This window comes from Mustela nivalis (assembly GCF_964662115.1).
Source record: "Mustela nivalis genome assembly, chromosome: 8".
NCBI classification, from domain to species: Eukaryota; Metazoa; Chordata; class Mammalia; order Carnivora; family Mustelidae; genus Mustela; species Mustela nivalis.
This window is the reverse complement of record NC_139027.1, coordinates 34,101,373-34,121,691: the sequence shown is the minus strand read 5'-3', so window position 1 is coordinate 34,121,691 and position 20,319 is coordinate 34,101,373. Positions and strand designations below refer to the sequence as shown.

At 38.3% G+C, this 20,319-nt stretch overlaps 1 protein-coding gene across 5 annotated transcripts in view; it reads right to left on the bottom strand.

Annotated features, from left to right (window-relative positions):
* MTA3 (metastasis associated 1 family member 3) overlaps positions 1 to 20,319 on the bottom strand; it is a 163,180-nt gene that overhangs the window by 82,403 nt on the left and 60,458 nt on the right. For all 5 annotated transcript variants that reach the window (XM_082743289.1, XM_082743292.1, XM_082743291.1 and 2 more), the window contains exon 5: positions 3,016 to 3,079. In XM_082743289.1, coding sequence (XP_082599415.1) covers positions 3,016 to 3,079 — 64 coding nt within the window. The remainder of the gene's footprint in view (positions 1 to 3,015; positions 3,080 to 20,319) is intronic.

Genomic DNA, 20,319 nt, shown 5'->3' with positions numbered 1-20,319 from the left:
GTCCCTGCTCCTTGCGAGGACTCTGGGGGTCATCTACCGCATGACTCTCTGCTTTCTATCTTGGAGGGGCCTGTTTCTACCATCCGCATTTTACCACGACCCTGGTGAGCAGGCTGCAAGTAAGAGATACCTGCCAGACTGTAAAGCTTTCTCCTTTCGGATAGTGCAGACAGTGATAAAGGGAAAGGAGAGAACAAAACAAGGTGACATGGGTCACTATCAGAAGAAAAGCTTAAACAATAAAATTGCTAAGAAGACACAACAATGTGACAATTTACGCATATAAATGTACTACCTAGGGAAAAGAAAAATCTGCAGAATATATAAATCAACCTGCTTAATAGGTTGACAGGTTGATCAATACATAATCAGAAATACGTGTCTCTGAAGACAGGAGCAACAAAGAGTGTTAGTAGGGAACTAAAGCTACTGCCATTGGCACACCATCGACTTCAGAAGAGGACACACCTCTGGTCACTTTTATTCTGTAAAATATGTCAGCACAGGATTCTGTAAAAATAGGATTCTGCCATACTTATCAGTAAAATGAGATGAAATTATTATTTTGGGCCACCCAGGTTGCTTCAGACCCCTTAAATTTGGGGCACCTGGGTGGCTCCATCAGTGAAGCAACCAACTCTTGATTTTAGCTCAGGTCATGATCTCAGGGTCATAAGATCGAGCCCCATGTTGGGCTCTGTGCTAAGCCTGGAGTCTATTTAAAATTCTCTCTCCCTTTCCCTCTCCCTATGCCCCTCCCCCTACTTGTGCTCCCTCACATGCGCTCTCTCTCTAAAAGAAAAAAAAATTCCTTAAATTTATATGTCGTGCCTGATATGGGAAATTGTTTAAAATGTAAATGTAATTTTTCAACAAATAAAAAATCGTGATTAGAACGTTGTCCCTTGAGTTACCATCCTCAAATATGCCAATTTCAATATTTTAAAAACCAGATTTTCTCAAGGATGGTCTTATAACAGATAAAGAAGTAAAAAAAAAAAAAAAAAAAAAGAATAAAGTGTTTTTCAAATTGAAAAAAGAATATAACGTAAGCAGTTTTATTTTTACTAAACTGCGCTCTCTGAATAAAAAAAGTTTTCCTCAAATACACTGCCAGAGACGTCAGTTCCTTTCCCAAAGATTGATACAGGACCAAGTGCTTAAAAATCAAATGGACAGGAAAAATATCCTAGTAAGTCCTTTGCAAATTTTCAGCTTCAACAATCCTTAGCACACAGAAATTACTAACGACAAATTAGAAGGCAAAAATACCACTTTTTTAAAAATCACACTGTTGGGGCACCTGGCTAGCTCAATCAGTGAACCATGCATGTGACTCTTGATCCTACGGTTGTAGGTTCAAGGCCCATGTTGGGTGTGGAGATTACTTAAAAATAAAGCTTCTTTAAAAATTAGAAATTAAAAAATTACACTGTCTTAACAGCCAAATACACCAGTAAAGTACACTGAAACGTACTCAGTGTTTCTTCCTTTTATTTCTGCTTTTGTGAACTAATGCTTATTTCTGAGCATTATCTTTCTCCATTCAGTTATCCATATGTTGACTGAAAAACACTGCTACATTCTTTTCTAAATTTCCCATGTAGAAGTTTTAAAGACTATCAATCTTGTTTCTGCCTTGAGTGTTTATTCTCTCTTAGTTTTCTCTATTAGATTTTCTTTTTTTTTTTTTTAAAGATTTTATTTATTTATTTGACAGAGAGAGATCACAAGTAGGCAGAGAGGCAGGCAGAGAGAGAGAGAGGAGGAAGCAGACTCCCTGCTGAGCAGAGAGCCCGATGAGGGACTCGATCCCAGGACCCTGAGATCATGACCTGAGCCGAAGGCAGCGGCTTAACCCACTGAGCCACCCAGGCGCCCTCTATTAGATTTTCTAATGTACAATAGTTCTACCTGTCTGCAACATCTTTTGCAGTAATGTATTCTTCATTTGAGATGAGGGGACAACATTTTAAGTATAACATGTTAAGTATACATATTAAGTATAATTATTAAAGTATATTTTAAGTACTTTTTAAATTTTAAGCAATATTTTAAGTATAATAAAAAAGTTTTTTTCACAGAAAATATAACCCTTTAAATTCTTTTTTTTTTTTTTTTAAAGATTTTATTTATTTATTTGACAGACACAGTGAGAGAGGGAACACAAGCAGGGGAAGTGGGAGAGGGAGAAGCAGGCTCCCCGATGAGCAGGGAGCCCAATGAGGGGTTCCATCTCAGGACCCTGGTATCATAACCTGAGCCGAAGGTAAATGCTTAATGACTGAGTCACCCAGGTACCCCCCTTTAATTGTTTAAAAGCATATACACACATGTAAGTACATATACACACACATACACACACACATACATACAAAAAATAAAGATTTGAGAAAACAAAAACACCAAGAAATTATAAAGGTTAAATACTAAAGCATTAACAGTAAAAATTTTCCCACTGTAAACTATTCTGTTTAGAGGAATCTCCTCCTCCAATGAACCATATGCTCTCATTCAACTTGTTAAAAAAATGTTTAAAATGTTTCTTAATGAAGTTTACAGAAACATTTTTAGTTGACAAAGTTTACTGGGATTTTAGGAAAGAAAGCAGACCATGAGTTAAGATCTCATCTGGAAAAAGTCTAAAAGAAAAACTGTTTATTTGAAAAACAACAAAAACAAAAAAACAGGGAGGAGTACCAAGTATACAGAAGTCACTTATTTCATAAAGCCAAAAACAGTTCTTCGACTACCAACTAAATCATCATACTGTATAAAGCCTTTCATTACCAACCAAAAAAAAAAAAAAAAACAGACACAGAAGTTTTTGCCAAATGTTATCTCAGTTAACCAGAAAAATCAAATTATCTAAATGTATTCTAGTCATTATACTTTTATATAATGCTGCTCTCCCAATGCAATAACTTGGTGCAAGAAAAAATAAACTCAAAGGTATGGGGTTCGTGTGAAATCAAGGGGGAAAAAAACCACAAAACAAGTGTAATTGTGAATTACCTCTTTATCAAGATATGATAATACTGACTCTGTCTCATTCAGAAGGGCAACACTGCATTTTCCCCTGTTGAGAGAGGGAAAAGGTGGATAAATGTAAGAAAAGCCATATCACCTTCACAGTGATGACATATACAAAATTAAGAATACACAGAATGTAAAGTTGATACTAAGAAACTAGATGGCAGTTAGGAATATACATATATGTACATACTTAGACTTGCTATACAATCCTGGTGTTGCGTAACCTAAAAACAAAAACAAAAACAAAAAACAGGACTGTCTGTAGACATTTACTGCAAGGCTAACCTGTGGAAGGAACTGTGTTAGGCAGTAAATCTTTATAATATAAAACATTTGACAGGTATTTCCTAATTATTAAAGAAAAAAAAGGAGTAAAATGAAAGCTTCTGATCAGAAGTGAGTTTCTGAATCTATAAAGAGTTAATATGAGGCGATTTTATACAAAGACTTTAGATAAGACTTCACTGTGCAAACCAGTAAGTAAAATAATCTTTGAATTTTTTTAAGTAGCCACTGCATATGAGAACCTAAAAATAATACACATTCATATCAAGATTAACTAACTTACCTTTATTGACACTGCTCTAAAGCCTAGTTAAAATTTAAAGATACTGCTATAAAGTAAAGGGCAAAATAAAAGATCTACAGATACACAGAACTTGAAGTCTGATGGCATTTACCTTTGATCATATAGCCCTGGGTGTAAGTTTAAAAATAAATGTCTATTAAAAAAAGGGTGGGGGAGGAAAGGCTTGTCTAGACTTGAGAAAAATTAAGGTTACCCAGGTAGAGGCATTCATTACAAAGACGTGTATAATCATCCTCACTAGTGTGAAAAATTCTGTGGAGCCACAAATTTGACAGGAGACTTTTGATACAGATTATAGATAATTGGTCAGGACACACAAAATATTTTTTTAAATGTCATAATGTCATTTGATTTTGTAAACAGAAGTCAATGCTTGCAACCCACAAAATGACGTGCAAAATCCAAACGCATCACGTATCTGTTGAATGGGAAGCTGGAAGAGCAGGCTGTTGGAATATCAGAGTGGAAAACAACTGAAAGGAAAAAATTACCAAAAGCAAAATAAAATGCAGAATGCTCACACACAGATCAACAATCACAGTTAACTAAACATTTTGCAAATGTACATTCCTCAGATTTAAAAAAATTTCTCCTCATAAAAACATCTTTTTCTGGTAATCAGCTCTAGTTAATATCACTTCAAAAGACTTCTGAGAGCATGTGTTCTTTCCATATTATCCTGTCAAGTCTCTAATTTGGTTAGCGAGAGTTATAAAGGTTTTGGTTTTTCTAATTTTATTCGTGCATATTACTGAAGAAGAATTAACATGATTACTTCAGAGCACATAACAACACTCACAGTCAACAATTACCTGACAGGCCCTTAGGAAGGACAGAATTACGGGCAGGGATACTGCTCTGCTGAGGTTTGCACATCTACAGCTGCCACAGAAGTTTTGTGACCTGTGGACGTCTGCACCACGCGTGCAGCGTGCTTACAGACCAAATGGGCTTTCCAAAAATAGGCTTCAGTTTCTTTTTTTGCCTCTCTAACAGCTGAAAAAGCAGGATTTCCAACATTTAATACTTAATCACTTAGAAGAAATAAATTCTGGGTTTTTATAGTTCTCTAAGTTGGGTGTTTTTTGTTTTTTGTTTTTAATGGAAGCTGAATGTTGTTTTAATAGATACCACTTTCTTTAAGAGCCATTCGGGTGTTAAGGGTTAACTGACACTGAAAATTCATACAAACAATACAGCATTAGTCTCCTCTACACCGTCTGAAATGACAAGATGATTTAAACAGAATCATCAACCATTATTTTCATAATTACATTAAGAGATAAAGAATGCTAATTAGATACTGTTTTAGAGATACAACATGATGACACCCAGCCAATCTAAAATATAAATTATTTGGAGGAATGTAGCTTTTACGCAAAGATGAAAAAATAATAGGTGATCTTCATTTTTAAATTTTCTTTACTGTAGCTGCGTATTTTCAGCCAAATTAAAAATGAAAATCTGATACTTAAAATATTCAAGTACATATACTAACAGCTAACAAAGCAGGAGGTTGAGTCAGAATTATTTTATGAAGTAAATATGAATATGTAATTAACACATGTTCTACCACGCCAAGAGTTGTTGATAAAAGTAGTTTAAAAAGAGACTTAAAGTGCTGGTTTCCTTTATGCTGAACAAATCTTGGCTCACAGAAAAAAATATGGCAAATTTTAAGACCAAAGCAAAGGAACTATTAGCAAACTGTTATATAGATAACCCAATTGGTCGATGCTGAATCTCAACCAATGACCCTAATTGTTCTCTTCCACCACACTTTAGCCCTTAAGGAATAAAGATATCCAAAGATGATGATATAAATATAAAACTCATTAAAGACAAAGAAAGATCACTGCAGGCCTGTATCATTATTCATACCACTCTTCTACAGGGAACTACACGGCAACACAGAATTTACAGAGACAACACACTTTCCCACAGATCACTGAAAAAGGTTTTTAAAAACATCCTCTGTCCTGCTTCAGAGGCTGCGCAGTGTGCTGGGACCCAGACAGACAAGTGAATCAATAATTACGACACAACACAGTCTCATGTCTAAGGGCAGGTGCTGATCGGTCTGTTATCTGCTTAACAGATAACAGCATCATCCCACAGACTCAAACACCACACGTAAAAATGTGCACACAAATTATGTATTTCTTTTATTTAAAGACATTCCCTATTCATATAAATAAAAGAGGAAGTTGAAATGAGCATCCATTTCCCCACTGCCTAAAGACTCTCAGTTTCATAGCACTGCAGCTTGACTAGGGTCCTCACTTAGGAAAATGCAAATTTCTTAGTGCCACACCAGACTCACTGAGGCCAAATATCCTGGGGAGGGATCAAGAAATCCATTTGGTTGATAAGTATCACCAGATGATCCTCAGTCAGATTTACTGAATCCAAGTACCTCGGGGAGGGATCAAGGAGTCTACATGGAAAACAAGCATCAGCAGGTGAGCGTTAAGCACAGTGAACTTGAAAGCCACTAGTACAGAGATGCAGGGTCTGACTAAACCTCTTCCTGTTCAATGAAAGAATTTTTCTTTTTTAACTAAAAAAAGGCATTTTTCTGGGTACTTGCGTGACTCAGTGGGTTAAGCATCCAACTCCTGATTTCGGCTCAGGTCATGATTTCAGGGTGATGAGATCAAGTTCCCCAAGAGGAATCCAGGCTCAACAGGGAGAGTCTGTATGAGATTCTCCCTCTCCCTCTGCCCCTCCCACACACTCGCCCACACACCGCACACACCCTTTTCTCTCAAATAAATAAATAAATCTTTTTAAAAATAATTTCCTTCCATTTCTTATTTTATTTTATTTTTTATTTATTTGACAGCGAGACAGGGAACACAAGCCGGTGAGCAGGGGAGTGCTAGAGGGAGAAGCAGGCTTCCTGCAGAGCAGGGAGCCCAATGTGGGGCTTGATCCCAGAACCCTGGGATGATCCAAGTGGAAGGCAGACACTTAATGACTGAACCACCCAGGTGTCCCTAAATAAATCTTTTTAAATTTTTATTTATTTATTTTTTAAAGATTTTATTTATTTGACAGAGACCACAAGTAGGCAGAGAGACAGGCAGAGAGAGAGGGGGAAGCAGGTTCCCCGCTGAGGAGACGACAGCCCGACAAAGGGCTCGACCCAGGACCCTGGAATCATGACCAGAGCCAAAGGCAGAGGCTTTAACCCACTGAGCCACCCAGGCGCCCCAATAAATCTTTTTTAAAAAAGGCATTTTTCTCAATGGCCGCATGAGTCTTACAGTTGCTCAGGATTCTGAACAGCTTCTCATATAAAAACAATGCTAGGTTCTGTGATTAGAAATTCAGCGAATAGGCAGTTTTACATAGCATTTAATCCACTGAATACAATGGACAACCAAACAAAAAAATAATGAAATTCAAAGATCCAAAATGCTTTCAGAAAATTACATTTCACAACAGCAACACAGTTAAATAGGACTAAAAGAAAGATTCAAAATTCTGAATGAAATGATTTCCAAAGCAAAATTATATGCCTAAACAAATCACTGGCTAAGTGCAGAAAACATTTTCAAGATAAGCAAGGACCAAGAATTTTTTCTATTTTAGAAGACTAATCGAAAAGAATGGCAAAACAATCAACTTCAAGGAAAAACAAAAGGTTGTAGAAGAAAGAATACATGGGGAATCCTTGCATGTTCATAAAATACAATGAATGATTATTAAGTTAAAAAAAATGCTGTGATATATTGGGAACATGAAGGAAAGGAAAAGAGAAGAGAGAGTAGAGATTTAGAAAATTGAAAAAGTAACAGTAGCAGTGTAAGAGTGGTGTAAATACAGAAGCCACACAGAAAAGCTGAAAATGCCTGTGGAGGGGGAACTAGGCTTACGACTGCCTTGGATATTATTACATAACTATATGCATATATTTGACTTTTAAAAATAATACAATTTAAATTTAAAGTAAAAAGGGAGATCCTAATTAAACAAAGTGTTTAAATTTGTATAATTAATACATATACCAAAAAGCAAAGATTATTTACCATGAGTCTACACCAAGTTTTCTCAACCTTAGCATTATTAACATAGGAAGCCAGGGGATTCTTCGCTGTGGCAGGCTGTCCTATGTACACAGGGTGTTTAACAGTATTCCTGGCATTGACCCATTGGACAATAGTAGCACCCCCACACCTAGCTGAGTTGACCAAAACTGCTCAGACTTTGCTGAATGACCCCCAGGAGACAAAACTGTCCCTGGCTGAGAACCTCTGCTCTAGAGCTGATGAACCAGTATTTCTTTCCCTCCCTGCTTCCCTCCCTCCCTTCCTTTCTTTCTCCCTCCCTCCCCCTCTCCCTTCCTTTAGTTAAAGATTTTATTCATTTGAGAGAGGGAGTGAGTGGGAGGGAGAGGGAGAAAGAATCTGAAGCAGAGTCTGTGCTGAGCACAGAGCCCAATGTGGGACCCTATCCCAAGACCTCATGACCTGAGCCAAAATCAAGAATCAGATGGTTTAACTGACTGAGCCACCCAGGTGCCCTGGAACCAGTTTTCTTACGCATTTCTTAAGAAACAAACACCTGAAAGACCCTAAAACAAAAGTGATTTTGTATCTTCAGACTATAAAAAGGACCAAAAAGAGAGAAAGAAATCTGGACTTTAAATATTTCTATTCAAAGATACATTTTCTGTTAATATTGCTTTAACAGATGTTAGGAAATAAAAATTAAAGAAGCCCAACAAAACAAAACCTGGAACAGGTGTTTGAGTAGGTAAGGTAAAAAAATAAAAAGCCAAGAAGAGAAGTCTGGGTTTAATGTGATAGATCAATGGATTTTTTTTTTTTTAAGATTTTATTTATTTATTTAACAGAGAGAGAGAAAGAGATCACAAGTGGGCAGAGAGGCAGCAGAAACAGAGGAGGAAGCAGGCTCCCTGCTGAGCAGAGAGCCTGATGTGGGGCTTGATCCCAGGACCCTGAGATCATGACCTGAGCTGAAGGCAAAGGCTTACCCACGGAGCCACCCAGGCTCCCCAGATCAATGGATTCCACAAAGAAAAATGACAAGTAATGTTTTGGAAAGCTCATTCTCTCTGTGGCATGTGGAGAAAACCAAAGCAACAAAACCTGAATCCATGATTCTGGAGATTTGATAACAAATACAAAATGAACTGTAAAAGAGGAATTCAAGGGGGAAAAAGATCCTTCTCTTGGTACCACTTTTGCCTTTTTTTTTTTTTTTTAAGATTTTATTTATTTATTTGATAGAGAGAGATACAGCAAAAGAGGGAACACAAGCAGGGGGAATGGGAGAGGGAGAAGCAGGCCTCCTTGCTGAGCAGGGAGCCCGATGTGGGCCTCGATCCCAGGATGTTGGCATCATGACCTGAGCCAAAGGCAGAAGCTTAACGACTGAGCCACCCAGGTGCCCCCACTTTTGCCTTTTATAGCTACAAGAAAGTGGAATGTCCAAAAGAAGTCAGTAGGTATCAGGAAGGTCCTCTTTCCTAGTACAGTACGACAAATTGTTCTGATTACCAAAAAAAACTCACAGGCATTTTCACAACCATGTGGAACACCAGAGCTTGGGACAACATGTAGTATATACTTTCATCCAGCCCAGTGGGATTCTGGGATTCACCCAGTCCATTCTGCCCTGGGATTCTTGTCAGAGAAGGAAACACTTCAACCCACAGAGGATAATCATTTCAAGGTAAAGATTATACCATAAAAAGACAACATTCTAGAAGAAGTGTGCTAAACATGTAGACTTTAAAATGTTAAATTGTGGTATGATTTTTCTCTCACTGTATTTTTCCTCTTTCTTCTACTAGGCAATCCTATGAGTTTAAGAATACTAAGTAATTAACTTCCTTATGTTAGTTTCCTTTTTTTATTAGATTTATTTCACTTTAGAGAGACTGCGAGCATGAGAGTGTGAGCAAGGGGAGGGCAGAAGAAGAGAATCTTCAAGCAGACTCCCTGCTGAGTGCACATTCCCCACAATGTGGGGTTTGATCCCATGACCCACGAGACCATAACCTGAGTTGAAACCAAGAGCTAGATGCTTAACAAACTGAGCCACAGGCGCCCCCTCTTGTGTTAGCTTCTTAAGCAGGACTACTTGTAGTCATCAACAGTCATCTATTTTACTTGGTAAAATTTATTTTGTACATCTCCTCAAAATTTTGTTTACAAACAGCAATAAAATCGCAAAATTCTAACATCTTAAAATAAAAACACTGGCATAATAAAAATTAGTACAGGAAGAAAAATCCTTTTATTAGAATCTTTTTTTAAGATTCCAAATAAGTTCCTTTAATATTAATAGCTAATCTGAAGAGAGTAAGCAAATTTAAGGGAGTTCTATGTTAGCATCACTACCTATTTTTCAATAAACATAAGTCTTTTAAAAATTGTTTTCTCAGGGGGCGCCTGGGTGGCTCAGTGGGTTAAAGCCTCTGCCTTTGGCTTAGGTCATGATCCCAGGGTCCTGGCTCTCTGCTTGGCAGGGAGCATGCTTCCCTTCCTCTCTCTCTCTGCATGCCTCTCTGCCTACTTGTGATCTCTGCCTATCAAATAAATAAATAAATAAATAAATCTTTTTGAAAAATTTGTTTTCTCAGGTCACCTGGCTGATTCACTCACTAGAGCATGTGGGGTTTTGAGTTCAACCCCCACATTAGGCATAGAGCTTTAGTTAACATTTTTGGTTGTTGTTTTCTCTAAAGATGACAAAAAAGGCCAGCCTCACAGACTTAAACTTAAAAATTACAAAACCCTAAAAAGTAAAACAACCCCGGGCGCCTGGGTAGCTCAGTGGGTTAAAGCCTCTGCCTTCAGCTCAGGTCATGATCCCAGAGTCTTGGGATGGAGCCCCACATCTGGCTCTTTGCTCAGCAGTAGGCCTGCTTCCTCCTCTCTCTCTCTGCCTGCCTCTGTGCCTACTTGTGATCTCTGTCTGTCAAATAAATAAATAAAATCTTAAAAAAAAAAAAAAAGTAAAACAACCCATAAAACAAAAAACAAATCACAAATCCTTTTTCACTTGAATCTCCCTGCACAGAAATACAAATAAATACAAAATCCAAAAAACATAATTAGGACATTCTCATCTATTTTACTTGGTAAAATTTATTTTGTACATCTCCTCAAAATCACACTGTGAAGTGACCAAGTCTATTCTTTGAATAGACCAAGTCTATTCTTTGCAGGATTCATTTTAACACCAAAAGACTAAAATGAACCAGTTGTTTGTCAATTAGGATTAAACAAATTAGACATATAAAACAGCTACAGAAAAGAATGAAGCAGATATGGAATTATGACCAAAATAATTTCATTTAAAAACCACAACACAGACAGTAAGATGGAGTCACTCATGTCAAGCAGTGACTCATGTCAAGCAGTGATGTAATGCCAAGGGGATTATAGTTAAGACCAGATACCACAGAAACCAGCATGGGCTGATGGCTTCCAAAACTGATAACCCGCAAAGCCAAGACAGCCCGGAAGAACTGAGAGTTGATAATCAGTACAACTAGAAGAGACCTACAAGGCCCAGGCCCAGGACTAACTATTTTTTAAAAATGAACGACTTCTGCAGCAAACATACTCTCTAGATGCTGACCCTTCCGTGTCTGGGCGCATTAAAAAGGCAACTGCCCCCTGAAAGCTCTGCCAGATTGATCTCCAACCACAACAGAGATGCTCCAGTGATCGAACCTAATAAGCAGTAAGCACCAAGAGCTGACCTGGATGGGACCAAGACCTCATCTCAACTGTGCACTCACAGACTGACTTAGCATCTGGTTCGTTTACTTCTTACCCCTTCCTGTATCTTATCTGCTGTGTGACTTTGTACTGTGCTTTGCTTTGTGTGCCCCGTATGAAGGCAAGTTGAATGTATAGTGAAATGTCACTGAGTCTGGAACCCCAGTTTACAACTGTCACAATTACAAATGTCACTGAGTCTGTAAACCCCCAGTTTACAATTATGTTAACCTTGCTTTGACTGAATAAAGCTTACTGTGGAAAGATACAACTCAAATAGGTAGGTGCCTTTATAGCATGTTCACAACGTATAATATAATAGTGTATAATTTACTCCACGACTTATTACAGACACAAACACACACATCTCATTTCTTCTATGTACATGAAATGTTTCTAGAAGTATACACAAAATTCTAGGAATAGTGATAGGCTGGGGGGCTATATAGGAGCAAGAAATTGTACTGTGTACTCCACATTTTGATTTTGAACCCCATACTATGATTTTGAGCCATGTCAATATATTACATATCCTCCCCAAATGTTTACAATTTTTTTTATGATTTTATTTATCTGACAGAGAGACACAGCAAGAGAGGGAACACAAGCAGGAGGAGTGGGAGGGGGAGAAAAAGGCTTCCCACGGAGCAAGGAGCCCGATGTGGGGCTCAATTCCAGGACCCTGGGATCAGGGTCTGAGCCAAAGGCAGACACTTAATGACTGGGCCACCCAAGTGCCCCAAAGGAAGAGAGTGTCCCAAGCAGACTCTGTGCTAAACATGGAACCTGACTCGGGGCTTGATCATATGACCCTGAGATCAGGACCTGAGCTGAAACCAAGAGTCAGACTTTTTTTTGTTTTTGTTTTTGTTTTTAAAGATTTATTTATTTGACAGAGAGAGATCACAAGCAGGCAGAGAGGCAGGAGAGAGAGAGAGGAGGAAGCAGGCTCCCTGCTGAGCAGAGAGCCCAATGTGGGGCACGATCCCAGGACTCTGAGATCATGACCCGAGCCGAAGGCAGCGGCTTAACCCACTGAGCCACCCAGGTGACCCAAGAGTTGTTTAACCTACTATGCCACCCAAGGGCCTACTGTTTACATTTTTAAAAATTATTTTTCATCGTGATTAAGTGACTGCTATAATTCCCATCACCTATTTCACTCATGCCCCTACCCCACCCCATTCTGATAACTATCAGTTTGTTCTCTCTATATAAAGAGTCTATTTCTTGGTTTGTCTCTTTTCTCCTTTGCTCTTTTGTTTTGTTTCTTAAATTCCACACATGAGTGAGATCATATGGTATTTGTCTTTCTCTGACTGACTTATTTCAGTTAGCATTATATTCTCCAGCTCCAGACACCTTTTTGCAAATGGCAATATTTCATTCTTTTTTATGGTTGAGCAATGTTCCTGTGTGTATGTGTGCACGCACACACCCCACATCTTCTTTATCCATTCACCTATCTTGGGCTATCTTGTGAACAATGCTGCAATAAATACAGCGGTACATGTACCCCTTTGAAATCGTGTTTTTGTATTTTGGGGGTAAATACCCAGTAGTGAGTATTTTAAATTTTTTTTCCTATTTTTAATTGTTTGAGGAAACTACATACTGTTTTCTAAAGTAGCTGCACCGGTTCACATTCCCAACAATGCAAGAGGGCTTCCTTTTTTTTTTTTTTTTGAAAGAGAGAAGTGTTTGTTTTGTTGTTTATTTTTTAAGATTTTATTTTATTTATCAGTGAGAGAGAGCACACAGCTGGGACAGAGGCAGAGGGAGAAGCAGGCTTCCTGCCGAGCAAGGAGCCCAAGAATACGAGACTTGACCCCAGCACCCTGGGATCACGACCTGAGCTGAAGGCAGATGCTTAACAGACTGAGCCATCCAGGTGTCCCAAGGGGGTTGCTTTTTTATCCACATCTTCACCAACACTTGTTTCTTGAGTTTTTAATTTTCGCCATTCTGACAGTATAGTTTCAGTTTGCCTGAAACTTTTCCCTGATGATAAGTGATGCTGAACAAAATCTTTTTATGTGCCTGTCAGTCATCTATATGTCTTCTTTGGAGAAATGTTTGTTTAGGTCTTCTACTCATTTTTCATCAGATTATCTATTTTTTCGGTGTTGAGCTGAGTAAGTTCCTCATATATTTTACATATTAATCCTTTATTGGATATGTCATTTGCAAATATCTTCTCCCATTCCGTAGGATGCCTTTTAATTTTGATTTTTTTCCTTCACTGTACAGAAACTTTTTATTCTGATGTAGTCCTAAATAGTTTTGTTGGGTTTTTTTTTAAGGTTTTATTTATTTATTTGACAGAAAGAGAGACAGCAAGAGAGGGAACACAAGCAAGGGGGAGTGGGAGAGGGAGAAGTAGTCTTCCTGCTGAGCAGGAAACCTGACATGGGGCTCAATTCCAGGACCCTGGGACCACGACCCGAGCCAAAGGCAGATGCTTTACAATTGAGCTACACAGGTGCCCCCTAAATAGCTTATTTTTGCTTTTATTACTCTTGCCTCAGGAGATATATCTTGGAAAATTGTGTTACAACTGATGTCAGAGAAATTATTGCCTGTGCTGTCTTCAATGATTTTTATGGTTTCTGGTCTCACATTTAGGTCTTTAACTCATTTTTAGTGGGGTTTTTTCTTTTGTATATGGTAAAAAAATATGGTCCAATTTTATTCTTTTGCATGTAATTAGCTATCCAGTTTTCCCAATACTTACTTGAAGAAGACTTTCTCCCACAGCATATTCGTTCTTCCTTTGTCAAAGATTAATTGACCATATAATTATGGGTTTATTTCTGGATTTTTCTAGTCTGCTCCATTGATCTATGTATATCTACTTTTATACCAGTGCCATACTGTTTTAAGTACTACTGCTTTGTAATATAACTTGAAGTCTGGAATTGTGATACTTCCAGTTAAGTTTTTCTTTTTCAGGATTGCTTTGGCTGTTTGAGGTCTTCTGGTGGTTCCATACAAATTTTAGGGATATTTGTTCTAGTTCTGTGAAAAATACTATTGGTATTTTGATAGGGACTGCATTAAATCTGTAGATTATTATGGGCAGTATAGACATTTTAACAGTATTTGTTCTTCCAACCAGATGTTTATGTTTTTTAAAAGGAGGGGAGCAGATCAGTTTTCTGTGATCTTGACAACAAAACACATTTTCTTTATTATCCACTGCTTTTGGATGCCAATTTACTTCAAACCATATATGGATATACTGTCCCCCAACCATGCCAATTCATAAACTCACTATGGCAATCTATTCCCATCAACTCTCATCTATTAACTACAGCTTCACAGTCTCTGGAACATTTTTTATTAAAAAAAAAAAAACAAAAAACAAAACTCTACTCCATAGATACACATTTTCAGTTCATATATTAGTTTCTGATATGCATGACCACCTAAAGAAAAATTTTACCTTCAAATATTATTTGCTCTAAGTAAAACATGGATCAAAAAATTTTTCAAATTCCAACTTTCAGAAATGGATGGAAATGTTTTTTCACTGGTGAATAAACTTATCAGAGTCACAATGCATTTCCCAAATAGTTTGACAAGTCTACTTGACAAAGAGACACAGAGAGACAAGTCCCAATACTGTAAACTATATTTTTTAGTGACCTGAGAGAAGTTTAACAGCATTCTAATGTGGGGTGGGTATTACTTTTAGAGCCTGAACAGAATAATAATTAATTAAATGACAGACAAAGCTCAAATGTTTATCTCCTCTTTTCTGAGATGCCTTTAAAATGAAAGTAAGAGAGTTAGAAATAAAAGAACCTAAAACCATTCAAAAACAGGCCATCACCCACAACGGTTTCAAAGATTTCATGAAAATTCTGGAAGACAATAGCCTCAATGGCTCAGTGGGTTAAGCCTCTGACTCTTGGTTTCACCCCAGGTCACAGTATCAGGGTGGTGAGATCCAGCCCCGCATCCAGCTCCACATTCAGTGCACAGCCTGCTTGCATTTCTCTCTCCCTCTCCCTCTATCCCACCCCTAAACAATAAAAAAATTAAAAAATTAAACAGGAGGAATTAAAATTTATTAAAATAATAAATTGTACTATTTTGTCAAGAACATTCTTTTTTTTTTTTTTAAAGATTTTATTTATTTATTTGACAGAGAGAGAGATCACAAATAGGCAGAGAGACAGACAGAGAGAGAGATGAGGAGAAGCAGGCTCCCTGCTGAGCAGAGAGCCTAATGCGGGACTCGATCCCAGGCCCCTGGGATCATGACCTGAGCCGAAGGTAGAGGCTTAACCCACTGAGCCACCCAGGCGCCCCTGTCAAGAACATTCTTAAGTGGAACTTGTCATTTTAGTTTTTTGTTTGATTTACTGGAAATGCACAGAGGTGAAGAACACAGTGACAACTCTAGCACAAGTTAGTGCCCCTGACTTGGTTCATGTTGAGTTTACCCACAACAGCTTTTGCAAAATCAACACATAGAAAAGGCAAGTAGCAAGTTACTATTGTTATAAAATCATTTCCATCTCACAAAGCCCCTGAAAAGGTCTAAGTGACACTCAGGAGTCCACAAACAAAGCTCTGAAAACACTGTTGCTTTCAATGTTCTTGGTCCTTCCCATTCTCATAAATTTTTGGAAACAGCTTCTCAATTTACACACACTTATCTAATTCCATCAGCAATCCTTTGTAGTTTCTATGTAATTTTTACACATCCTTCCCCTTTTCTCATACATCTTTCTTTAGATTTATTCTAGGTGTTTGATGCTTTTTGATGACACTGTAAATGATATCTCTTTTTTGGGAGCAGGAGAGAGGGAGAGAGAGAATCTTAAACTGGCTCCACACCCAGCGCGGAACCCAGTGGCTCAATCTCACGACACTGAGATCATGACCTAGCCAAAACCAAGAGCTGGAGGCTTAACCAGTTGAGTCACCTAGGCACCCTAAACGTATCTTTTAATCTTAGTTTTCTGACTAACCCCTCTTCACACCATATACATAAAACAGACTTACACACAAAAGGTGGGGCACCTGGCTGGCTCAGTTGGTGGAGCATGAGACTCTTGATTAGGTCGTGAGTATGAGCCCCCTGCTGGGTACAGAACTTCCTTTTTAAAAAAAAAAAAATTATTTATTTATTTTTAAATATTTTATTTACTTATTTGACAGAGAGAGCGATCACAAGTAGGCTGAGAGGCAGGCAGAGAGAGAGGAGGAAGCAGGATCCCCACTGAGCAGAGAGCCCTATGAGGGGCTTGATCCCAGGACTCTGACACCATGACCTGAGCTGAAGGCAGAGGATTAACCCACTGAGCCACCCCGGAGCCGCTACCTTTTTTTTTTTTTTTTTTCAAAGGGGAGGTTAAAAAATACAAAAGGTAAAACAGTCAAACTTCCAGAAAACATTGAAGAGTAGTACCTTCATGATCACAGGAAATCTTTGCCTATTCCAGGGCAGTGACACTTGGATTTGTTTTTGAATGAGCACTGTTTCTGAGTGACAAAGTATTCTTACTCTAGTTTTACTCTGCTCCCTCACATATATCAAACTTATCAGGCATGTCTGTCAGCTTCTCAAGAATGGAATTTTTCCAGCCTTTATTTAACGGTCCTCCCCTCCTCCTGCTGTTCCATTGTTCGTTTTCCAACCACATTTCTCAAATATTTAAAAACAAACCAACCAACCTAGAAAGAGCAAAGATGATCCCAGTGGCGCTGAAGAGTAAGCACTATTTAAAAAAAAAAAAAAAAAAAAGAAGTGTAAGCACTACTTAATGAGAGAGGAAGTCCCACACACATGGAATGCAGTGCCTCTGCCATTCCTGGGCACTTCTGGCAATGCACAGCCCCAGTCCAATGGTACACATTAAGAGTAGAAAAGAGAAATGCAGGAATGACACATCTAAATGTCAGTGGTGCTGAATGCAGAAATGACAAGGGTATGTGCTTATGTACGTGCCTCTTCCTGTATTTTCAACATTTAAACAATAAATTAAAACTCTTTCACTATCAGAAAATAAACATATTTATTTTAAAATTTTAATATGTAGGGGCACCTGGGTGGCTCTGTAGGTTAAGTATCTCCCTTCGGCTCAGGTTGTGGTCCCAGGGTCCTAGGATGGAGGCCCTCTTCAGGTTCCAAGCTCAGCCAGGAGTCTGCTTTTCCCTCTGCTTCTGCCCCTCCCCACTGCTTTTGTTCTCTCATGTAATCTCTCTCTCTCTCAAATAAAATCTTTAAAGTTTCAAAGATTTTTTTTTTTTATTTGACACAGAGAGAGAGATCACAAGTAGGCAGAGAGGCAGGCGGAGGGGGGTGCGGGGGGAAGCAGGCCCCCTGCTGACCAGAGAGCCCGCCATGGGGCTCGATCCCAAGACCTCAGGACCATGACTCAAGCCAAAGGCAGAGGCTTTACCCCACTGAGCCACCCAGGTGCCCCAAATCTTTAAAATTTTAATGCTGGGGCTCAATCACATGACTCTGAGATCAGAACCTGAGTTAGAACCAAGAGTCAGACACCTGACTATGCCACACAAGCGCCTCTGAACTGACAATGATTCTTGAAAGAAAGAGTATTTTGCAAGAAAAATGTACCCTTAAATTAAAAACAGGTCTGCATCACATGGCACCAACAGTTAATGATATTAGTTTACTGCTACTGGAGAAAGGAGGATAAAGCAGAGTTCTCAGTGAATTTCCATCTATTCTCTTTGTTAGAACCAGCCATGTTGTCAGCAAGGAAAGTGATAAAAATGAAATCAAAATGGTCTTTTCCCTCTCTGTCTAATGTCCAAATTTGCAAATTATAAAATAAACGTCTTCCCATTCTATGTCTAATGTGTTTGCATTTCAGGAAGAAAACCCAAAATATGGGAAACCCTAAAGATGAAAGTTGCTTGCAGGGCACCTGGGTGGCTCAGTCAGTTAAGTGTCTCCCTTCAGCTCAGGTCATGATCCCAAGTCCTGGGATCAAGCCCCACATTGGGCACCCTGCTCAGTAGGGAATATGCTTCTCTCTCTCACTCTCCTTCAAATGAATAAATAAAATCTTTTTTTAAAAAAAGTTGCTTGCATTTTCTGATATTAAATCTAAAACCTATCAAATACCAAATTCCTATTTATACTCATGATGCAGACACATACTTACTAATGAGAATGATTTCATTTATTCACAAAGTAAAAACTACTGACTAAATAAAATAAGTCTTCAATAAACAACAAATGAGTATGTATCTCTCTACAAACTCGCATCAGGAACTTCGGTTAAATAAAATCCAAATAATGGAACTATTAGATATGCACATATTATAATCTGATGTTTCTAATTATAGTAAAACTCAAATATATTAGAGTTATTTATCTATTTCCCTAACCTTACCAATATTGGGGATCAAGAAAAGAACTCTGGTCTTCTATCCTTCAAGTAACTCCTGCTCGCTAGAAACTTCAATTTCTCCCTTTCTCATGGTTGCTCTCTACTGTTCATAAACTCACATTATTCAGTGATAGTATGCACACAAAAACAACTTCCTATCCTCTGCCTAGCCCTCCAGGTAAAAGCCTGACGCTGACTCTGATAACTCACTCTCTGAGAGTCCCGAGTAACCTGTAATTCCAGACATCCAATCCTTCATTCTCATGAAAGGAGGGAGGCACATAATCTAAAATTTCACTTATGATCAGTAATAGTTGAGAAGAGATTATTCTACTCTCTGTTGTTGACTTTTTATTCCCTTTAAGAATAGGTACTTAAATGAAAACAATGCAAACTTCGAATTCTGACTGGCTGTTTTGTGCTGTGTTCCACAGCAGGCAGGAAAAAGAAAAATAAAGACACCAACCTTCAAGAATCTTACACTCTAAGATGATGCCTGTCTAGAACAATCGAGACAAATTATACATAAGCCCCAAGATTTTTAATGGCTGCTCAAGATATTTTTTCAATTGAATTAAGAAAGCTCCTCATTTTGGAGGTGAGGAAACCATGCAGCAGCATCATGGCAGAAACCAAGGAGAGGTTCCTACCGATTGTGGTTATAGCCCGTCTTCTACAGAGCAAGAACAGAGATCATGATGATGGTGATGTCTGTATTCTGGAATCCTAGCCTAAAATTTGTTTAAAGGGATAAGAAGTAAGGATTTCTCTGAGGCACCCTGCCATGAGGGACTACTTGAACACTATGTGCATTTATGTCTTTAAGACTTACCCTACCACTGACCTCACTTTCTGAAATAGCTTCTCTGAACTTCTTAAAATGCATGGACAAGGTTAAGCAATGAGGCAGGCAGGATCCTTACCAGTGATGCTCTGAATGAGGGCCAAGTCTAACAACATGGATTAATGCTTTCTCCACCATCACTCTGTCTTCACAATAAGGACAGACTTAGAGGACAAATCATCAGGTCCAAAAGCCCTTACTGCAGGAAATATTTGAGGCCAATAATCAACAGGTACCTAAGAAAATGCTTTTAAGACATAATGAAGCATAACTTCAAAGGCTGTGATCCAGAATCCCAAGTTGGCAAACAGGAAAGAACTGGCTCTTTTTAAATGACTAACTACCTGCACCAGAGGTTGGGAAGAGGCATTAATCATCATAAGCAGAATGCTGTAATTAGCAGCTTTTAAAAAGCCAGGCTTTTTGTGTTCAAGATGTGGAAAAAACTGACACTGGACCAAATACAAGTTATATCCATAAACTCAGGCACCCAATCAAGCAGGTAGGTCCCAGCGGCTACTGTACATCTAGCACGGCAGCATCATTTTTTAGTATAATAGTATAGTTTATATGTTTAACTTAGTTTTTAATGTAGTCTGTCCTGTTGACCTGAACATCTGAGTAGAAAATTATGTGAAAAAATAAAATATCAGAGAGCCTACCCATCCAACAAGTAACTCAATAGCTTTTCTTTTATCTCTGATGCTGTTT